Below are 23,510 nucleotides of genomic sequence, written 5' to 3' on the forward strand. Positions count from 1 at the left end.
CAAAAATTGTCAAAGACCAGTCACCCAAATCATAGACTGTTCTCTCTGCTACCACGCTGCAAGCGGTCCTGGAGCGCGAAGTCTAGGTCCATAAGACTGATGAAAAATTCATCAAATGGCCACCCGGACTATTTGCATTGACATACCCCTGTATATAGCCTCATTATTGTTATTTTTTTTGTGTTACTTTATAATTATTACTATATATATATATTTATTTTTTAGTTTATTTAGTACATTTTTTAAAACTCTATTTTCTTAAAACTGCATTGTTGTTTAAGGGTTTGTAAGTAATTCGGTGCATGTGACAAATACAATTTAATTTGATACGCGCCAACAACATCTCTGTCGAAACAGCAGGGGGTTAATGTAGGCGTTAGTACTTTGATGTCACTCCATGGTTCCATGAAAACCACCCTGACAGGTTATACAATTTGCTCCTTTTTAAGGTCTCCAGGTGCCAAGATGGATATGTTGTCCTTTATAATACTAATAGAGGGTGAGAGGAAAAGACAGAAAATATTAACTGTTAGAGCATACGTTGGGAGATGAAATACAGAACAGTGCTCCTGCTTCATGTTTACAAACAGAAGCTCAAACAGTAAGTACCCATGAAACGCTCTGTAGCGAAATGGTACACTATGTAGAGAAATGGAGGCTATACTGCAGGACTACTTTTGTAGGTCTGACTGGAATATGTTCTGGAACTCTGTCGATAGCATCAATGAGCTAAGCACCTCCGTTACCGGCTTCATCAGGAAATGCATCGCTGACGTTGTCTCCACAGTGAAGGTTTGCTGCTTACCCAATCAAAAGCCTTGGATTAACACATAGGTACAGAGTTACCACAACACACAGGGCTGTCGCAGCCAACCCCGAGGTTATGGCTGAGGACACAAACACGTACAAGCCCCGCTCTCCAAGTCCGAAATGAGTAATGCTTTTAATCTGGTCAACAATCGCAAGGGCGCGGGGCCGGACGGTATTCCAGGGCGCGTTCTTAGAGCATGTGCAGACCAGCTGGCAGGCATCTTCACGGTCATTTCAACTTCTCCTCGTCCCAGTCTGTGATCACACACTGATTACCATGATTCCTGTTCCCAAAAACTGTAAGTCTACCTGCCAAAATGACCTTGTAGCATTCACATCTGTAATCATAAAGTGCTTTGAAAGGCAGGCCATGGCTCACATCAACTCCATCATCCCAGACACCCTAGACCCACTCCAACTTGCATACAACCCCAACAGATCTAAAGACGATACCATTTCAATTGTACTCCACACTGCCCTATGCCACCTGGACAAGATGAATACCTATGTGAGAATGCTGTTCACTGACTACAGCTCCCTCTGCAAATGGATCCCGGGGCAAATCCCAGGTGGGGAGAGTAGGCAACAACGCTGACCCTCAACACAGGGGCCACCCCAGGTGTGTATGTTCAGCCCCCTCCTGTACTCCCTCTTTACCCATGACTGTGTGGCCATGCATGACTCCAACTCCATCATCAACTTTGCTGACGACACGATGGTAATGACTGAGAAAGGCTCGAAAATTGCCAAAGACTCCAGCCAACCGAGACATGCTGTTCCCCATGCTCTCGTCTGCAGGTGGAACCGGTGCATTAAGGCTCAGACCAACAGATTCCCAAACAGCTTCTATCCCCTGGCCATAAAACTGTTAAATGCCTAACAACTACTGCCATCTCTCTCCCACAGACTATCCAGACTGACTCTTTGGTCATCCACAGGTCTCTTCCAACTCAGAAACACATACTGTACCTTCATTGTCACTCTTATTCATACGCACACAAATATACTCACATACATACAATCACATTGTCACGATAGTCATATTGAGGAGACCAAAGCGCAGCGTGTTGTGAATACATATTTTTATTGAAAGACGAAAAAACATGAAGTACCCTAAACAAACAAACAAACAAACAAACATAGAAACAAACAACGCAAATAATGGTCAGAGTGTGACACACATACATCATCACACACACTCATTACTGACGCCACACACCCACACGCACACACCCCCTCACACTGCTGCTAAATGATTATTTATTTGATTTATTACTACCAATACGCTGTTGTTAATTGATTATTGATCGCCATTACCATTAGTATCTATCTATTTATCCTGCTACTGCTCACTATTACTCCTGTTTACATCTATACTCAGCAAAAAAAAAGAAACGTACCTTTTTCAGGACCCTGTCTTTCAAAAATAATGAGTAAAAATCCAAGGTCACAAATCTTCATTGTAAAGGGTTTAAACACTGTTTCCCATATATATATATATATTTTTTCTACTGTATTATTGACTGTATGTTTTGTTTATTCCATGTGTAACACTGTGTTGTTGTATGTGTCGAATTGCTATGCTTTATCTTGGCCAGGTCACAGTTGCAAATGAGAACTTGTTCTCAACTAGCCTACCTGGTTAAATAAAGGTTTGATAAAACAAATAAAACAATTTTAAAAAACAATTAATGAACATGCACCTTGCGAATGGTCGTTAAGACACTAACAGCTTACAGACGGTAGGCAATTAAGGTCACTGTTATGTAAACTTAGTACACTAAAGAGGCCTTTCTACTGACTCTGAAAAACACAAAAAGAAAGATGCTCATCTGCGTGAACATGCCTTAAGCATGCTACAAGGAGGCATGATGACTGCAGATGTGGCCAGGGCAATAAATTGCTATGTCCGTACTGTGAGACGCTGATAGACAGCCGATTGTCCTCGCAGTGGCAGACGATGTGTAACAACACCTGCACAGGATCGGTACATCTGAACATCACATTTGTGGAACAGGTACAGGATGGAAACAACAACTGCCCGAGTTACACCAGGAAAGCACAATCCCTCCGTTAGTGCTCAGTCCGTCCACAATAGGTTGAGAGAGGCTGGACTGAGAGCCTGTAAGGCAGGACCTCGACAGACATCACCGGCAACAACGTCGCCTATGGGAACAAACCCACCTTCGCTGGACCAGATAGGACAGGCAAAAAGTGCTCTTTACTGACGAGTTGCGGTTTTGTCTGACCAGGGGAAATGGTCGGATTCACATTTATCATCGAAGGAATGAGCGTTACACCGAGGCCTGTACTCTGGAGCGGGATCGATTTGGAGGTGGAGGGTCCGTCAAGGTCTGGGGCGGTGTGTCACAGCATCGGCAGGTAGCCTAGTGGTTTGAGTGTTGGACTAGTAACCGAAAGGTTGCATGATCGAATCCCCAAGCTGACAAACTCTTGTTCTGCACATGAACAAGGCAGTTAACCCACCGTTCCTAGGCCGTCATTGACAATTAGCGTTTGTTCTTAATTTACTTGCCTAGTTAAATAAAGGTAAAACATTTTTCAAAATCATCGGACTGAGCTTGTTGTCATTGCATGCAATCTCAATGCTGTGCGTTACAGGGAAGACATCCTTCTCCCTCATTTGGTACCCTTCCTGCAGGCCCAGCATGACAATGCCACCAGCCGTACTGCTCGTTCTGTGCGGGATTTCCTGCAAGACCGGAATGTCAGTGTTCTGCCATGGCCAGCGAAGAGCCCGGCTCTCAATCCCATTGAGCACTGCTGCGACCTGTTGGATCGGAGGGTGAGGGCTAGGGCCATTCCCCCCAGAAATGTCCGGGAACTTGCAAGTGCCAAGGTGGAAGAGTGGGGTAACATCTCACAGCAATAACTGGCAAATCTGGTGCAGTCCATGAGGAGGAGATGCACTGCAGTACTTAATGTAGCTGGTGGCCACACCAGATACTGACTGTTACTTTTGACTCCCCCTTTGTTCAGGGAACTTGTTCAGTTTATGTCTCAGTTGTTGAATCTGGTTATGTTCATACATTCTTTTTTTGCTGAGTTTATATATTACTGTTAGTATATTATGCTAAGTATTTATATATTCCTGTTATCAGTCACCTTTCAGCCATGTTTACGTTTATATCCTACTGCCAGTCACTTTTTATGTATAAACATACCTCAACCACTCCAGTGCCCCTGCACATGGTACTGGCACTGATCTGTATATACTTGCATAGTTGTCTTTCTTCAACTGATAACATACTTCTTATGTGTTTTTTATTACAATTTCAATTATTATTTTTGTTATTATCACTGCACAGCAAAATAAATGGTGTACATTTAACTCCAAAAGTGTTAAATGTACACTATTTTCAGTGAACATATGAGTCCCACTGAAATGGTTTTAAAATAACACTTTCGAAAGTGTTAAAGATTTAACTCTGTTGCAGTGTTCCCCTTTTAACTCTTAAAGTGTTCAAATGAAGTTGATTGTGGTGTTTGAAAAGATGTACACTTTCTCAGTGTAAGAAAATAAAACCTGTAGTTTTACAGTAAATCCTTTTTGGGTAGGGTTTTAACACTGTGTGGTGTAAAGCCTAATTTGCGTATTTCCCAGCGTGTATTTTTGCTGAGTGAATTGTTGAATTACCATGACCGTATTTGTTAGTGACAGACATCGTTATTGAATTCCTTCATTTGGAAAGCCTGTGGCTTTTACCAAGTGAGCATCTAGGCAAAAGCTGTCATTAATATTAACCTCTAGTAAACTACATATATCAAAAAGCCTTACTTTGATAGCTGAATTTTTCCAAACACAGGGGTCTTACGAAACTCATAATTTAAAGACCACATCAACCTTGCAAGTCACCTTATGCTGGCAAAGTGATGTGTAATTCCTTTTGGAATTCAGCCAGAGTTAGGATATCCAACGCTTGAAATGTTGCAACCTCCATTCAGAACAACTGTAAGGGTTAGGAAGGTTTATAAGAAGACTACCTAAACCATTTAAACTGGAACAACCATTTCAGTAACTGATTGGATTCATAATTTTTTTTTTTATAACATTTTATCTTTGTGTAGCATAAGATTAATTAATCAATTATTGTGCATGCAAAAACAAACACAGACATTAAAAACAATCCTTAAAAAGTAACCTGCAGTGGAGCATGCTGGGAAATATGATACTGGTGGGTATAGTTTTGATTGGACTGTTTTTTCTACACAATAATTATAATAATTATTAACACCAACACTGTGGGTTATTTAACACCACTGGGTGTTAATTTAACTCTTAAAGGGTGAATTTAACTCAAGAATCAACACTAGAAAAATCAACACTGGCCAATTTGCTGTGTGCATTGTTGTGAAAGAGCTCTCAATTAAGAGTTTCACATTACTGCTTTACCCCTGTCGCATCCTGTGGTGGGGCAAATAAACTTTGAAACTTGAAACTACTATCCTCCCAATGCACCATCAGCCATCTTAGAAACACAATGGGAACAGGAATAGGACTCAAACCATTTCAAGTGCTCCAAACACAACCAGCCAAGATTCTGAGAAAGTTGCACTGCAGCATGGTAAAAAAACATTTCTGAGCAAACTATATTTCAAGGGCAGAGTGGTCAGTTCAGTTCTCATCAATCACAAAGGGAAATCAACATCAAGAGTGAAACTCAAACTCTAATATAATATACCTGTTGGTACACTGTGTGGTTTTCATTCCTCTATTTATTGAATCTTTTGGGTGAGATACAGTATGTCACCTCCAAAGGCCACCATGAACACACCAATGCACATTTAGAACACACACACACACACACACACACACACACACACACACACACACACACACACACACACACACACACACACACACACACACACACACACAGCTTCGAATTACCCAGCCACCCTTGTGTGGCTATAATGGCCCCCCCAAAAATCCATGCCTTGCGGCCAAAGTGGCTGTTGTGCCCTTGGTGCTGAATATAATTATAATTCCCTTCTCCCGGCTGCCAGTGAAATTCACACTGCTCTTTCCAATCACCACACTCCGAAGCACCTCACTCACTGGCACTCTCAGATATCTCATTTATATTGGCCAATGACCGGGTCCTTCTCTCAGCCCTTGCAGCTCCGAAGTTCAAGTGAAGACAGACCCATCGGGGATGCAACGCCACCTGTCTTTATATCAAATTTAGAAAAGAAAGTAGGCCTATTGCTATCCCTACTGGCTGCCACTGCTCTACCCCATCTCTGCGCTGTTGCTAAATTGTTGCTGCCACTCCCCAAAAAATATGGAAAATGAACAAACATTTCTGCCGAGGCGCACTTTGAAGATGTTAGAAGAACTGTCCACTTTACCTCAGACAACAAGTCGCGCAACGGACAGCAAATGCACTATTTCAATCTGCTATCCTCCATAGTAGAATAGTTTACCTATTTATTGTTCAACTTAATGCCCTGTGCGAGAAATAATATGGCTTTGGTTGACAAATAGGAAAGCTGCACAATTAGAATGCAATTTTGCATCAGAATCTATTCAGTACCCGTCAAATGTTTGGACACATCTACTCATTTCAAGGTTTTTCATTATTTTTTTTACAATGTTCTACATTGTAGAATAATAGTGAAGACATCAACACTATGAAATGACACATATGGATACATGTAGTAACCAAAAAAGTGTTAAACAAATCAAAACATATTTTTGAGAGTATTCAAAGTAGCCACCCTTTGCCTTGATGACAGCTTTGCACTCACTTGGCATTCTCTCAACCAGCTTCACCTGGAATGCTTTTCCAACAGTCTTATTGGAGTTCCCACATATGCTGAGCACTTGTTGGCTGCTTTTCCTTCACTCTGCGGTCCAACTCATCCCAAACCATCTCAATTGGGTTGATTGTGGAGGCCAGGTCCTCTGATGCAGAACTCCATCACTCTCCTTCTTGGTCAAATAGCCTTTTTACAGCCTGGAGGTGTGTTGGGTGTGCTGCAGATATTCATGAACATTTTCTGAATAACAATGTTAAAATATTACATAATGCTCCTTTAAAGTCATCAATACATCTTAAGTCATTAACTATAATTCTTGATTATATTGTTTGGTAAGTATAGGTTACAGAATCGGGAGGACAAAGGGTTTATTGTATAGCCTACACAATAGGCCTACAAGCTTTTCTTTTCCATGGGGATATCATCTGGAAAGCATCACGTTTTAGCCAGTAGGTACTAGATATATAACTAAGGCAAGGGACATACAAAATATTTCAAAGAAGCAACGAATCAATCTTCCACAGTAATTGCTTATGTTTTTCTTAACAGAATAGTGTTTCCGAATCAATTTAATTAATCGATTTGGTTAATGGCATTAGTGCCCTGGCAGGAAAGTCAGTTAAGAACAAATTCTTATTTTCAATGATGGTATAGGAACAGTGGGTTAACTGCCTTGGTGCCCTGGCAAATTGGGCAACCCCTTAAGGCCAAGTGGCCTTGCCCCTAAATCATGAAATTCCAGGCCTGACACACACACACACACACACACACACACACACACACACACACACACACACACACACACACACACACACACACACACACACACTGGTGAGAAAACATAATCATTGGTGTGTCTGTTTCTGTGCTCTCCATAAGCAGGTGGTAGCAGCCTCCGGAATTAGATGAGCCGTACTCCAACTGGGGAGAGATTGCCACTAAATTAAAAGGCTTATTTCCAAAGCCCTCTGCCTCTGCCTCACAACACAACCCTCCCCTCTGGATGGGAAAATATGAGTTTAGATCATAACTGAACAGAATGCACATGACAGGTTAAAGAGAAGACACTGACAGCAGCATTGTGAACATTATGAACAGCACCCGGATGCTAATGAGGGGTAAATGACTATGGGCTATGTTTGATCTGTATCACACTTAGGCGTCCTGACTTCGGGACGACGATCTAAACACCAGATCCAATTACCTACTGCTTCAACGATGTCACTCCAGTCACACACAAAATAATGACGTGTCAGAGCTGTCAGAATACGACCTGGAACGGCTTTCATACCTGAGACATGTCCTCCTTCTCCTCCCCTTATCGAAGGGAAATATAAGATGAGAAGACAGTTAAAGCATGCACATTACAGGGACATGTGTATTCTCAATTAAAACATCATATCTTTGAAAAGGGCTGTCTATTTTCACTGCAGATCAATGTCTCTGTCCAAACTAGCAGCCTATTCCCGACGTAGTGCACCACTTTTGACCAGGGCTCATTGTACTACAGTACATAGGGAATGTGCCATTTAGGATGCAGTCTATGTGTTTCAGATTTTACAATGAGTCAACAGGGGCTGCAGGACAGCCAGGGTAGGTAAACATTACATAATGCAGAAGGCCTAGTCTGTCCTTCAGCTCAAAAACAAGGTGCTACGCTACATTGCCCCCTTAAACCTCCATCCTATTGCTGCCAACTCTCTCAGGGAATGGACACATTTTCAATACATTTATTGCATTGTGGACACAGTCAGAAAAAAACCACCATGATGCATTATAGCCTCAGGCTGTTATCGCGACATGACCTGGTTTTCATCTATTTTTGTTAAAAATTGAATAATTCGAAGCCATGCCTGAAAGTTTTTAAACCTGAAACTTAGGCTGCTTAGTGCATCATCAGAAATCATTGCTAGTTCAACAGTGTTTTATGTCATTGGTACTGTATATCCACAAAATATAATAATTACTAGCAATGTAAAGCTAAGATGATTTGACAGAAATTGGACAACAGTCATTCCTTTTGAGTGGACTGCAGCACAAATGAACCTAAAGTAAATTATCATGACCTGTTCAAAATAACTATAGTGCATTAAGAAAACTGCAATCATCTGGAAATTGCAGACCTACCCTTTTGCTTCCACAATGTAGTTATATTATTTTTCTTGGGATACTAATGAAAAGAGAACATTCAGACAGTTTAAACTGTACTGGGGATTTTTCTGCTATTGAAAACCTTGGGCAGTTAGCCTAAGCTTATTTCCGGGACACCTAAGTGTAACAAAAATTGGCAAATCTCACATAATTAATCTGGATGGAAACCTAAACGACTAAAACCAGATATAAAATGTGTAGAAAATATAATGGAACTATATATTTTTTTATCATCTTTGAGAACAAACAATAACCAAAATAAAAGCTAGACAGTAAGGGAGAATTGAAAATTCCCAAAACAATGAATTTAGCAGTATTGATTTTGTTATTTGGTTTGAGCAATATAACATAGTGTTAAAGATGAAAAATTGCAACAAATTAGCTTTAAAACTGCAACATTTTCTCTCAGCTCCATGGCAGAATATATGACTCGTTTCAGGAAACTAGGCGTATGTCACGCATCACTACTTCACAGAAGAGCCATTTGAACGTCATCTTTAAAAAATAAAACAAAATGCATTTTCTTGCAGAAATGCCATCTGGAACATGTGAACTTTCATGTGCCTTAATAACAAACTTGTATGCCAACTGTGAATACGAATACAATTATTAACTTATGGGCCTAGTTGGTTTAGCCACAGAGAAATATAGAGAGAACCTTCCCACTAGCTATGATTGGCTGAGATAATGAGTGGGCTGGACATGCCGAGAGATGAGTTTGGATTGGTCTGCCATGTAGCTCGGTTCTGTCTACTTGAGCTGGTCAGAATGTGTAGGTAATCCTTTCTAACACAGTTTTTTTTTTAAAGATATCACATAGTAGAACTGCATAAATGTTTCCCCCCGCTTTCTGGAGGATCAAGTTTGGAAATCAGTGGAATTAGAGTATGACAGCTAAGGAGATGGAGAAAACACCTGTCTTACATCTTCAAACTAAGGGTATCCCTGACAGAGAGGGTGAAACATCCATCCATGTGTACGGTAAGATAGTCAAGCTAGCTCTATTTTCAGATATTACACGTTTCTAATTTTGCCAGATAGTCATTTTCATTTCACGTTAAAGTGTACCGTTAACTAACTTTAGCTGGCTGGCTGGCTCGCTAACATTTTATGTATGTGTAGTAATATTATTCATATCTCAGAGCCATTTGCTTTGCTAGTTATACCCTAATGTTAGTGTAATACCCTTGTTTGAACCAGGTATTGAGATTATTCTTGGTAAAACCAAGTATTGAGTTTATTTGTTATAATTAATTGGTATTATATTTAAAATGTGATTGAATTGCTCCTGAATTGTAATGTTGTTAATGTGAAGAAAAATGATAAAAGAAGACGACAAAACTAGAACAAAGCCCATACCTACTAAGACATGAAGGGAAATACCGATTTTATTTTATAAGAGAGTTTTTATAATTTTGTTAAGACTTAGTAAAGACTAAACTCGTGGAGGATCTTGACAAGCCTTGAGGTTATTCTAGCATCGTGTAACACCGAGAGAGAATTGCTTGGGAAAGCTTAACGAGTTTATGTTCCCATGGGATATCGGTTACGGCTAAGGAGTACTGTCTGCATTGATAGCGGTGCTTGCTGTGGCTTTTGTGAGGAAACCTGCAAGGAACTGCCATACTTCGCTGAAGGAATATCTACAAGTAGTGAGTAACCACAGCGTGAGGTGCTTCTGGACTTTATGTGTTGTCGTTTTTTTTTAGCTCCAATGTGGGCCAAAGGGTTATTAAGCAAGCTTTAAATAATTTGGACATGGTTTGTGCACGACTCATTGGGGTTTATTATTTGTATTTCTTTTGATGTTGTGCTATGAAAATGTAATAATACAGATATTTAACCTTAAATATGTTGCCTTGGTGGAGTCATTTAATGTTTCAATCTAATTTAATGCATGGGAAAGTATATCCTTATACAATAACATAAACCTAGAATCATTCTATCTGAAGTTAATAACCTAGTTGTCATCACCCTAGATAGTTTACAATAGGGATTCTTATTGGAGATGTCCTTCTCACCTAACATGCTGTTGAGATATTCTACGTAAGGTAATATCATGAGAGTCATATTCGAGCCTGGTGAGAGGGTTACATTAGACAGCTAACATTGAACCTGGTTGGTTAGCTACCTGCAGGTTCATGCAGGGTAGTAACATCATGAGTTGGGATTATGGTTAACTGTTTAGCTAGCTAGCTAGCTACATGTCAAAAACAAAAGACTTCACTATGCAAGTAATCAGTTTAATAGAATGTTCATGATGTCACTGCGACAAATGTTGATAGACGAAGTTGCTAAATTTGCTCTGTCTATCTAATCCAATTTCAGAGCACTCTCGTCTAAGTGTGCCAGAGCAAGAATAACTGACGAATGTACAAACGCTCAACACCCATTGAATATGGCCGATGTCCGTAAATATTGGCAAAAAAGCATAATTAAATTGTTGCCAGCAGCACAGTTGCAGTCACCAAAGCTTTGTATAACATAAAAACAACCTAACTAGCTCTGCTAGGGCGAGTAAAATGGTCAGAGTGAGCTGTTCTCTCATTTGTTTCTGGAAGTAGCTAACAAGCTAGCCAACATTAGACAGTTAGTTTGGGTGCTTGACTGCTGCTGTTAGGGCAGAACGCTCGGATCAACCTTACTCCTCAGCCAGAGTGTCAAGTGTGCGCTCTGAACACTCCGACAGCAGAACGCTCTGAATTTACGTACGGACAATCTGACAACGCTCTCGCTTTACGAATGCCCAAAGCACACTCCAGATTAAATTTACAAACACACCCGTAATATAAACTAGCCTTTAGTCTTGAAATCTTTGGTTGTTTGGTACATGGATTCACATGTGAATATTTAAAGAGATGGGCGGAGCTAAAGAGGATGTGAACAATGCTGAATGGGTGTAGAGCTCCCCAGTAGGGGAAAAGAAGAGCTCCCCAGTAGGTGTACCAAAACATTCAATGGCCATTTTCTCAAAAGTGAGGTTACAAGTTTATCAATAAATCAAATATATTTATAAAGCCCTTTTTACATCAGCCGATGTCACAAAGTGCTATACAGAAACCCAACCTAAAACCCCAAACAGAAAGCAATGCAGATGTAGAAGCATGGTGGCTAGGAAAAACTCCCTCGAAAGGCAGGAACCTAGGAAGAAACCTAGAGTGGAACCAGTGAGATTATAACAGTACATGGCCAAGTTGTTCAAACGTTCAAAGATGACCAGCAGGGTCAAATAATAATAATCACAGGGGGTATCAACTTTCAAAGCAGAATTACTTTTCCATTGTTCCTCAACTGTAGTGTATGATATGCAATTTTCTAGCTCTGAGTTTCTAATTTTATCCCAATGTAAAAAATATAATTTCTAAAAATTTGCTACATATGACCGAATCAAGCTGGTCAGTCACGTATGTAGAATCGCAGGAAAAAGACAAACAAGTCATGCTGACGGGCCAACCTTGTACATTGCCACGCCCTCTGCCACTCCACCTGTCACACCCACCACCTAAGCCCCTTTGGGTCTTATAGGGTTCTACTAAGATCCCTACTGGCCAAACCCTCCCTAACACAGATAACACTAGGCCAATTGTGCTTTGCCCCATGGACCTCCTGGTTGCGACTGGCTGGGATAGAGCCTGAGCTTGAACCCAGGGTCTCTGGTGGCACAAATGGTATATTGTACGTTTTGAACCTTGGACCACTGCACCACCTGGGAGGCCCCTGCACTCCCACTTATTAATAATATTTTCATATATGCAGTAAACAACAACAACAACAATGCTTATTGTTCTAGAGAGACTTGGCGCTGAGATATACCTACCTGTCTGCTAAGTTATATTAACATGATTAAGCTACTGTACATGTATATCGGTAGTCATCGTGTACACACTGGAATGGTTTTAAAACGTACAATATACCATTTATTAATAATCTCTTCCTACTCAAATAAACAAAAACAACAACGGATATCATTCCAGACTCCAGAGAACCTTGGCACAAAATAAGTTACCTGTCCTAAATGATCTAATGTGATTAAGCTACTGTATGTATACCATTACTTGTCCTATACACACTTGAATGGTACACAGGATGTTGTGTCTCCCACAGTGGTGTGTCCAGGAAGTGGCCCAGGGTAGCCATAGCTGCCCCTGAAATCTGATTGGCCACACCAGTGCCACCCCCAGAAATGTGTAGACCTGATGGGTCATCCCTGAATATATTGATATGCACCAACAGCAAAACAGCGCCTTTCTGTTTAAGTATGTGTAGCCCATGTATCTGATGCTGTCTGGCTAAAAAGAGTATGTTTGCCTCGCTCGGATACTTTCTTTGGTGAAATAGATTCAGCTTCTTGCGAATTTAAGGGAAATTATGAAACACAGATAGACACGAAAGAGAAATAATTTCATTAGTTTGTTTCTTTTTTTTATTGTTACATTTTTGTGGGAAGCCTGGCTTACCTTGGCATCCATGAATGCACTTCACTTTGTAGGCTGATTGTCATTACGCTTAATAAGGCCCGAATGGGTGTGGTTTTTGGCCACAATACCATGGCTAAGGGCTGTTGTTATGCGCAATGCGAGTGCCTGGACACAGCTCTTAGCAGTGGTTGTTACGGCTTCTATGAATGGTGAGTGGAGGAGTTAAGCGTTAGTTCCGTACGTGGATCTTTATTCCAATGACAGCAAAAAATGCAAAACACAAGGGCGCATGAAACAATCCGTCCAAACAAACAGGACTAAAACTGTTCGGAAAAATAGAGACCACAAATTAAACCAACACCATAAAACAGAGAACAAGCCCGCACAATAGCCAGCGGGCCTAGTGCCCTTAAATAGCCTACAAAACAGGTGTAACCAATTAGACCAAACTAACAGAAGCAAAAGGAAAGGGAATCGATGGCAGCTAGTAGGCCGGCGACGACGACCGCCGAGTGCCGCCCGAACAGGAAGAGGCACCATGTTCGGCGGGATTCGTGACAGTGGTATAATGGCCATACAGTGCCAAGAACCCCAATGGTCACTCTGACAGTGCTCTAGAGTTTCTCTGTGGAGATGGGAGAACCTTCCAGAAGGACAACAATCTCTGCAACACTCCACCAATGAAGCCTTTATGGTAGCCTGACTAGACGGAAGCCACTCCTCAGTAAAAGGCACATGCCTGCCCGCTTGGAGTTTGCCAAAAAGGCACCTAAAGACTTTCAGACCATGAGCAACAAGATTCTCTGGTCTGATGAAACCAAGATTGAACTCTTTGGCCTGAATGCCAAGTGTCACATCTGGAGGAAACCTGCCACCATCCCTACGGTGAAGCACGGTGGTGGCAGAATCATGCTGTGGGGATGTTTTTCAGGGGTAGGGACTTGGAGACTAGACAGGATCGAGGCAAAGATGAACGGAGCAAAGTATAGAGAGATCCTTGATGAAAACCTGTTCCAGAGCCATCAGGACCTCAGAGTGGAGCAAAGGTTCACCTACCAACAGAACAATGACCTTAAGCACACAGCCAAGACATTGCAGGAGTGGCTTTGGGAGAAATCTCTGAATGTCCTTGAGTGGCCCAGCCAGATCCTGTACTTGAACCCGATGAAACATATCTAGAGAGCCCTAAAAATAGCTTTGCATCGATGCTCCCATCCAACCTGACAGAGATGAGAGGATCTGCAGAGAAGAATGGGAGAAACTCCCCAAATACAGGTGTGCCAAGCTTGTAGCATCATACCTAAGAAGACTCGAGGCTTTAATTGCTCCCAAACGTGCTTCAACAAAGTACTGAGTAAAGGGGTTGAATACTTATGCTCATGTCATTATTGGGTATTGTGTGTAGATTGATGAGAGGAAAAAAACAATTTAATCAATTTTAGAATAAGGCTGTAACATAACAAATTGTGGAAAAAGTCAAGGGGTCTGAATACAAGCCACTGTATATCACAAACCTCCGAGGTGCCTTATTGCTATTATAAACTGGCTGTCAGCCAATCAGCATTCAGGGCTCGAATCACCCAGTTCATAGTTACACACAAACCGCACCGACCACATTGCTTGCCTGAGCATTGTAAAATAAATGTACACATACGTTATTCAATCATTTCACTAACACTGCTTGTGCGTGTGAACAAGCATCTGCGTAGCCAAACGTTAATATAAAACATTGTATTATTTGAGATTCTCCACGCACTGCAAGTCCCCTCCTTATTGCATTTCAGGAAAGTTATAGACGCACAATGTCATATCCCCAAGGTATGCTGACTAGTCGCTCACCATTACAATAACAAGTGAGGTTAGCATTTTGGGGGGAGTATGATATTTGTGCTTCTCTAACTTTCTCACTCATCATTACTCACAATTCCTTCAGGATTATCCATAATCATGGTAGCATCTGCATTCATTTAGAAGTTTTTAGAAACATATTCTACTCTTTACAGTAAAAGTAACTCCAAAATGACAAAATACATTATTTACCATTCATTTCTATTGGGCACAAAATAACCTGAAACACAATCAAAGCAAACAGCAAATGCATCCAACAAATGTGTAGAGTGAAGGAGTCATTGCGTGCTATGAATATGGGACCAAATACTTAACTTTTATCAACTTTAATACACAGTCATGTAAGTGAATTTGTTCCAATACTTTTGGTCCCCACTATGTACAAAAAGTACTATAATGTCTAAAATGTTTACCCGATATGGATGAAAATAGCCTTTAATTAAAGCTGACAGTCTGTACTTTGACCTCATCATCATTATACTGTATCATTTCAAATATAAATTGCTGGAGTACATAGCCAAAACAACCAAAAATGTGTCGCTGTATCAATACTTTTGGAGCTCACTGTATATTGAAATAAATGTACCTTCTATCGATTAAGGTTCAAAATGTTCTGGACTCCCAAACACGGTTTTATTTTAATTCTTCATTCTCTCTGTCGAGACTGTCTGCTTTGCTCCGGGACTCCCAGAATTGCCACTTTCACTGGTGTTTCTTTTAGCCATTTCAGGAGAGTGTCCTGTTTTCTAGTTCCCCTGGTGCAGTATGGTATTGGTAGCGAGCGTCAGCAGTCCAGTCCCTGCAGGGTAAGCTATGCCGTGGCTGAGCATCTGAACCAGTGGCCTACTACAGTCTCACGTTAATGGAATGGAATGTGTGTGTGTGTGTGTGTGTGTGTGTGTGTGTGTGTGTGTGTGTGTGTGTGTGTGTGTGTGTGTGTGTGTGTGTGTGTGTGTGTGTGTGTGTGTGTGTGTGTGTGTGTGTGCGTGCGTGCGTGCGTGCGTGCGTGCGCGTGTGTAATGGAATGCCTGGCTGGTCTCCCCTCTGTGGCTTTACATGTGGTGATTACACTTCTCCACTGAGGGAGAGGCAGGGCCAAGGACAAGCAAACGGTACCAGCAAATGGTACCATGACATGACCGTTCCCTGGAATATGCAGGGTGGGGTACAACTACATGGAGTTCAACTGGGAAAAGTAATGTCCAAAGAAAAACATCCTTAAACACAGAGCCTCTTATTTGGTTGGATAAGATACATCCATCAATCATACTACATTCAACACAAAGTACTAATAAAGTATTGTATGGTGCCATCACTGATAACACATACAATATCTCCTAACAAAGGCTGTATTTTGTCAAAAAGGGAAGCATGATGTAAAATGCAAACCTGGTGTACCAAATTATACTAGCCTACTAAAGCCAACGACCTACCGCTGCACCACAGAGTTTTGATGAAAACACTGGCGAGAGAGAATGCCTACAGTATCTGATAATCAGACTCACACAACATCGCCAGAGAAGAGGAAGTCGGAGCGGTCTTCTAGTCACACATAGGAGGTGCGCACACCAACCACTGCTTCCGAGTATATTACTCGCTAATGTTCATTCCCTAGATAACAAAGTTGACGAGATCAAAGCAAGGGATGCTTTCCAGAGAGACATCAGGGATTGTAGCATACTCTGTTTCACGGAAACATGGCTCTATCGGGATATACTGTCGGAGTCGGTACAGCCATCTGAATTCTCAGTTAAGAAGGGCGGGGGTGTATGTTTCATGATAATATATAATAATAAATATATGCCATTTAGCTGACGCTTTTATCCAAAGCGACTTACAGTCATGTGTGCATACATTCTACGTATGGGTGGTCCCGGGAATCGAACCCACTACCCTGGCGTTACAAGTGCCATGCTCTACCAACTGAGCCACAGAAGGATGATTAATGATTCATGGTGTAATTGTAACACTTACAGGAACTTAAGTCCTTTTTTTCACCTGACCTAGAATTCCTCAAAGTGAAATGCCGACCGTATTATCTCCCAAGAGAATTATCTTCGGTCACAGCCGATACCACGACGGCCCTCAAGGAACTTCACTGGAAGTTCTGAACTTTCGGGATGCATACAAGGCCCTCCACCGCACTCCTTTTGGCAAATCTGACCACAACTCCATTTTGTTACTCTCTTCCTTTAGGCAGAAACTCAAACAGGAAGCACCTGTGCTAAGGCCTATTCAATGCTGGTCTGACCAATCTGAATCCATGCTTCAAGATTGTTTTGATCACGCGGACTGGGATATGTTCCGGGTAGCTTCCGAGAATAATATTGACGTGTACACTGAGACAGTTACTGATTTGATCAATAAGTGTATAGGAGATGTTGTACCCACTGTAAATATTAAAACCTACCCTAACCAGAAACCGTGGATAGATGGCAGCATTCACGCAAAACTGAAAGCAGGAAGCACCACATTTAACCATGGAAAGGTTAGGGGGGATATGGCAGAATAAAAACAGAGTAGTCGTTCCCTCTGCAAGGCAATCAAACAGGCAAAACATCAATATCGAGACAAAGTGGAGTTGCAATTCAACGGCTCAGGCATGAGACGTATGTGGCACGGTGTACAGACAATCACGGACTACAAAAGGATAACCAGCCACGTCACGGACACCAACGTCTTGCTGCCAGACAAGATAAACACGTTCTTTGCCCACTTTGAGGATAACACAGTGCCACCGATGTGGCCAGCTACCAAGGACAGTGGACTTTCTTTCTACATGGCTGACATGAGTAAGACATTTAAACATGTTAACGCTTGCAAGGCTACCCGCCCAGACGGCTTCCCTAGCCGCGTCCACAGAGCATGTGCAGTACAGCTGGCTGGTGTGATTATGGACATATTCAATCTCTCCCCGTTCCAGTCTGCTGTCCCCACATGCTTCAAGATGTCCAACATTGTTCCTGTGCCCAAGAATTCCAAGGTAACGGAACTAAATTACTATCGCCCCATAGCACTCCCACTCCCCCATAGAACTCCCTGCTTTGAGAGACTAATCAAGGATCATATCACCTCCACCTTACCTGTCACCCTAGACCCACTAAAATTTGCTTACCACCCTAATAGGTCCACAGACCATGAAATCGCCATCATCACTGCACACTGCCAAATCCCATCTAAGACAAAAGGAATACCTATGTTTACAAAAGGATAGATTTGGAGTTAGGTGAACTTGGATTTTTCAGCAGGTACATATGCAGGATGCTACCCTCCACAGTATGGCCTTAATTGGAGAGAGTACTGCTTCCAAGGTTTTATTTTTCCAAGCTATATGGAGGGTGGTCTAGCCAACAAACAGCAAAGACCTGAGGACACCATTCCAACCTGGAACTGAGCCAGATACAAATTCAATTAGCACTAGGTGTGAAGTAAAAGGCCTTTGGGCCCAACAAGTGTCAGGAGTCTTTGAAGCATCCTCTGAAGCCCCCTCCTGCTGTTTCAAAGACAATTCACTGGCCTCCAGAAATAAAAGTTTCCCCCAAGTGGGTGTGACACCTACTCCCATTGCCTGGTGCACTGCTGCTTGGATTCCACCTGGCGATCTGATCTGTTCACCGACTGCCCTGGCCTGTCTCCCCCTGTCTGGTACAGGTACCCCCACCACCCTCACCCCTCTCTCCCGAGCTTTCGCTCACCTCCAGCACACATGCACTGTTGGGGTTGAGTTACCTGAGTTACCCCACCTCAAGAATTGCATTTTGCGAAAGGGTCAGCACACGCATACTCAAGCTGACTGGGTGTCGTTCAGGCAAATGAGAAGTAAGGGCACCCAGGCTTTCCGGAAGGCCAAAATTAGTTACTTTAAGGAACAGTTATCTCTCTGTGGGTCTAACCTCAAGAAGTTCTGGAAAACGGTTTAAGACCTGGAGAATAAACCCTCCTCCTCACAGCTGCCCATGTCCCTTAATGTTGATGATGTGGTTGTTACTGACAAGAAGCACATGGCTAAGCTCTTTAACCACCACTTCATTAAGTCAGGTCTCGTATTTGACTCATGCCCGTCCAACATTTCCTCATCTCCCACCCCTTCTAATGTGACAATCCCCAATGATTCTCCCTCTTTTTCCCCTTCCCCGCTACAAAGTCTCTCCCTGCAGACAGTCACTGAGTCCGAGGTGCTAAAGGAGCTCCTTAAACTTGACCACAAAAAACATCTGGGTCAGATGGTTTAGACCCTTTCTTCTTTAAGGTTGCTGCCCCTATCATCGCCTATCTCCAACCTTTTTAACCCGTCTCTCCTTTCTGGGGAGGTTCCCATTGCTTGGAAAGCAGCCACAGTTTGTCCTTTAATTAAAGGGGATATCAAGCTGATCCTAACTGTTATAGGCCTATTTCTATTTTGCCCTGTTTATCAAAAGTTTTGGAAAAACTTGTCAATAATCAACTGACTGGCTTTCTTGATGTTTATAGTATTCTCTCGGGTATGCAGTCTGGCTTCCGCCCAGGTTATGGATGTGTCACTGCAACCTTAAAGGTCCTCAATGATGTCAGCATTGTCCTTGATTCTAAGAAATATTGTGCTGCTATTTTTATTGACTTGGCCAAAGCTTTTCATACGGCAGACCATTCCATTCTTGTGGGCCGCCTAAGTAGTATTGGTGTCTTTGAGGGGTTTGTATGAAAAGTATGTGAATATTTAAATGCTATTTGTGATTTTATGAAGCCTGTACAGGTTGAAAAATATTTTTATGTGTGGAGCGGTCCTCACAATCGCATGGTATAATTTTTATGATTATTTCTTTGAGTACAAATCTGTTGTTCTGCCCCTGAACAGGCAGTTAAACCACTGTTCCTAGGCTGTCATTGAAAATAAGAATTTGTTCTTAACTGACTTGCCTAGTAAATTTTTTTTTTTTAAAGCCTGAAATGTGGCAAAAGGTCGCAAAGTTCAAGGGGGCCGAATACTTTCGCAAGGCACTATACTTATCTCATATGAATATACTGTATTCTATATTATCTATTGCAATCTTAACCTATGCTCTCCGACATTGCTCATCCATATATCTATATATTCTTATTCCATTCCTTTACTTAGATGTATTTGTTGTGGAATTGTTAGATATTACTTGTCGGAACTCGAAGCACAAGCATTTCGCTACAATCACAATAACATCTGCTAACCATGTGTATGTGACCAATAAAATTTGATTTGATATTTATTTCTGACCAGCAGATATCACTAATGTGCATTGTGAACAGATACTGATGCCCTGAGTAATGAAACATTTTTCAGAACAATATGGTGAGAGCACCAACAACACCTTTAAAAAGCCTTGGTTTCCCATCACTAGGATTTCCCAAACTCAGTCCTGGGGCCCCCATTATGTGCACATTTAGCTTTTTGTCCTAGCAGTACACAGTGGATTCAAATAACCAACTCATCATCAAGTTTTGATTATTTGAATCAGCTGTGTAGTGCCAGGGAGAAACCAAAAGGGGGGGAAGACCAACTCTTGGAAAACCTACTCTAACATGCTGACCAACCCACTCGTGTCGCGTGCATGAGCTTTGCAAAATAAATGTACACATACATGTTATTCAATAATCGCTCCCACACTGCTCACGCGCACCAACGAGCGTCTGCGTTGACAGGCGTTTAAATAGAAATTGCTTCTATTTGTGGCTCAGAACACGCTGCAAGTCCTTCCTCTGCCATCTCCATCTCACCATTGGCTTTTAAAAGCATAAGCCCACGTGTCATCTCCTCATTGGCTATACCCACGTGGGCGATTTAAATATGGATGGAGGTTGGTTGTGGTTATACACCTTATAGTTGCCATTCACCATATAAAGTCCGAAGAAGAAAAAGCCTGGAGGGATGAGAGACGACTAGAAATGATTCGGTTGACCTTTTTATGTGTGGATTAATAGTTGGAGTAGAGGATCGTGTGTATTTCAGGTAACATAACAACTCCATGTGTACATCCCATGACAGATTAGCCAATAACAGCAAGCCAGCTATCGAAATAGGACAAATTAGCTAGCAACTGCAAGCTAGCTAAATGTCCATATATGTTTAATGCTTTTCGAACTTTCCTCAAATTAATATAATTGGTTCAGAGTTTGTTTTGGTATTTCAACCTGCGTGTCATGATTTGGTGTGGGGGTACAAAATCAATTTGCCCACCATGGCACACACATGTCCAGTTTGGGCATGGAGTAAGGTATTGGAACCAAAGCACTGGTAGCCTATAAACAGGGGTGGTTTAATTTCACTGTGCTTTTCTTTGCAGCACTCAAAGCTGATCTAATTCCTTTAAAAAAAATACATAATCCATGATAATGAGCTGCACCAAATTCCCATGATGAATATTCAGGGGTTTCTCCCTACAGGCTTAGTAAATAAAATGGAGCCAACACAATTAATCTAAATGATAATGGAATACCTGGTGAGGCGGGGAAGACAAGGCCCACTGCAACCTTGGAATACATGCCATGGTTAAGTAAAATACTGTACCATCTTCTCACAAACAGGAGGTCAATAGGAAAGGTACTGTAATCATTATCAAGCAGTGGAGGCTGCTGAGGGGAGGACGGCTAGTAATGGTTGGAATGGAGTCAATGGAATGGTATCAAGCATATGGTTTCCATGTGGTTGATTTTAATTTGAATTGTATTTATTTATTTAACTGGGCAAATCAGTTAAGAACAAATTCTTATTTACAATGACGGCCTACCCTGGCCAAACCCTAACGACACAGGGCCAATTGTGTGCCGCCCTATGTGACTCCCAATCACGGCCGGTTGTGATACAGCCTGGAATCGAACAAGGGTCTGTAGTGATGCTGCGCCACTCGGCTTGATACCATTCCATTGACTCCATTCCAGCCATTATTATGAGCCATCCTCCCCTCAGCAGCCTCCACTATAAATATCAAGATGTAACATTATGGAGAGAATTGTGAACGTGTCGACAGTAAAAGCTGCTGTATCTGTCAGCAACTGCAGTGGATTCTTATCTGGTCACCCTGCTACATTTCATATCATAAAATATAATAAAATGTGCTAAAAGATCTAAAATGGATATAAGCATGAAGCAATACCCGTTTTTATGCTCAGAATTTGCAGAACGATTAAAGAATTTGTTCAGTTAAAGGCAAGTAAAACCATGGAATAAGAGATCACAGAATGTGAAATAAAATGGTGACCTTGAAGTACTGTATATGGTGAATGGGCGAGTAAATGAATTAGTGAATTACATCTGTCTGGCGCTATTGAAGTGTATGGTGAATGGTAGCATGAACGCGTGAGTGAGTGACTTACATCTGTCTTGTGTTTCATCCGAGGTATCTGGACAGTTTGGCTCCCTGTCACATAGCCAGCCCTTTGGGACACAGGTCACCTGGTCATGGCAGTGAAACTCCCCTACGTCACACAGTATGGGCTCTGGATGGAGGAGAGTGGCTGGAGAGAGGAGATAGAGATGTTATGGAGGGGATGGGATGGATGGCTTACATGTTTCATTCAAAACATCCACCTGTAGTCGGACGACTATGAAGTGATTGTGTATTTAGTTTGAGGCGGTTACAGGTTTGTTAAAAGAGATGATCTTATTACATGTACTCTAGTTTCTATAAACATGAAAAATAATGGATGTGGTCTTCCTTACCCAATTTTCCGCTCTAGGGATCAATAAAGTTCATTTAACTAAATACCTTTTTCAGAGAAAATGGAGATTCACTGTGAGTAAGCTATTTTAAGAATTCTTTGTTTAAGAGTGATAGCTATAAAAGCCCATTACTTAGTGGTGGTGATGTCTAAATGATATTTTGTAGATCACAAGGTTTTGTAGATCAAATATTTAACAATCTCTGCAATACAGAGCTTATTCACAATTCATAATTTGGACACAATGAGACACTTTCTGATTGCTTGTTAGCCAAAAGCCTCAGCCAACAATACAAGAGACATACATATGCAAGGGTTACGGCTAGAAGGGATACAGCTCCGTTCCGAGGTCTGTGTCATCGGCCTATAGGCGTCACTGAAATGTCTCATTACGCACACCTGATTCCAATTCCCCTGATTAGTAATTGTATATATGTGTCCTCTGTTCACCATTGTCTTGTTGGTTATTGTTCCCATGGCCGTTGGTCTTGAGTACCTCTGCTTTTTGGTTTTGGCGATCATGCTGCATGTATTGTGTACTCGTTATTACAGGTCTTGTCTCGTGTATTGTTGTGCATTTGTAATTACGGATCTCACCCCATGTAGTGTATTATGGGTCTCGTTCTGTGTATTTATTAGAGGTGTAACCACGCTCTTTGGTTTGGGCTTTGTCCCTGTGTTTTTGTTTGGCATGTTGTATTTTTGGGTGGAGTTTTAAAACCCTCTACATAATACTGTGCCTTTTTCCAATCATTTATACAACGTGACAATGATGAAAATATTTAGTTGACTCGCTGATTATTTGGGAACAGTCATCTTTCTGCTTTGTCC

The 23,510-nt window shown here is 41.6% G+C and overlaps 1 protein-coding gene across 1 annotated transcript in view; it reads right to left on the reverse strand.

Moving 5' to 3' along the window:
- LOC118385852 (low-density lipoprotein receptor-related protein 1B-like) overlaps positions 1-23,208 on the reverse strand; it is a 359,442-nt gene extending 336,234 nt beyond the window's left edge. The window contains exons 1-2 of the mRNA XM_052521799.1: positions 23,130-23,208; positions 22,335-22,475 (exon numbers count right to left, since the gene is read on the reverse strand). Coding sequence (XP_052377759.1) covers positions 22,335-22,475; positions 23,130-23,208 — 220 coding nt within the window. The remainder of the gene's footprint in view (positions 1-22,334; positions 22,476-23,129) is intronic.
- Positions 23,209-23,510: the final 302 nt, after the last annotated feature.

Source organism: Oncorhynchus keta, chromosome 7 (assembly GCF_023373465.1).
Source record: "Oncorhynchus keta strain PuntledgeMale-10-30-2019 chromosome 7, Oket_V2, whole genome shotgun sequence".
NCBI lineage: Eukaryota > Metazoa > Chordata > Actinopteri > Salmoniformes > Salmonidae > Oncorhynchus > Oncorhynchus keta.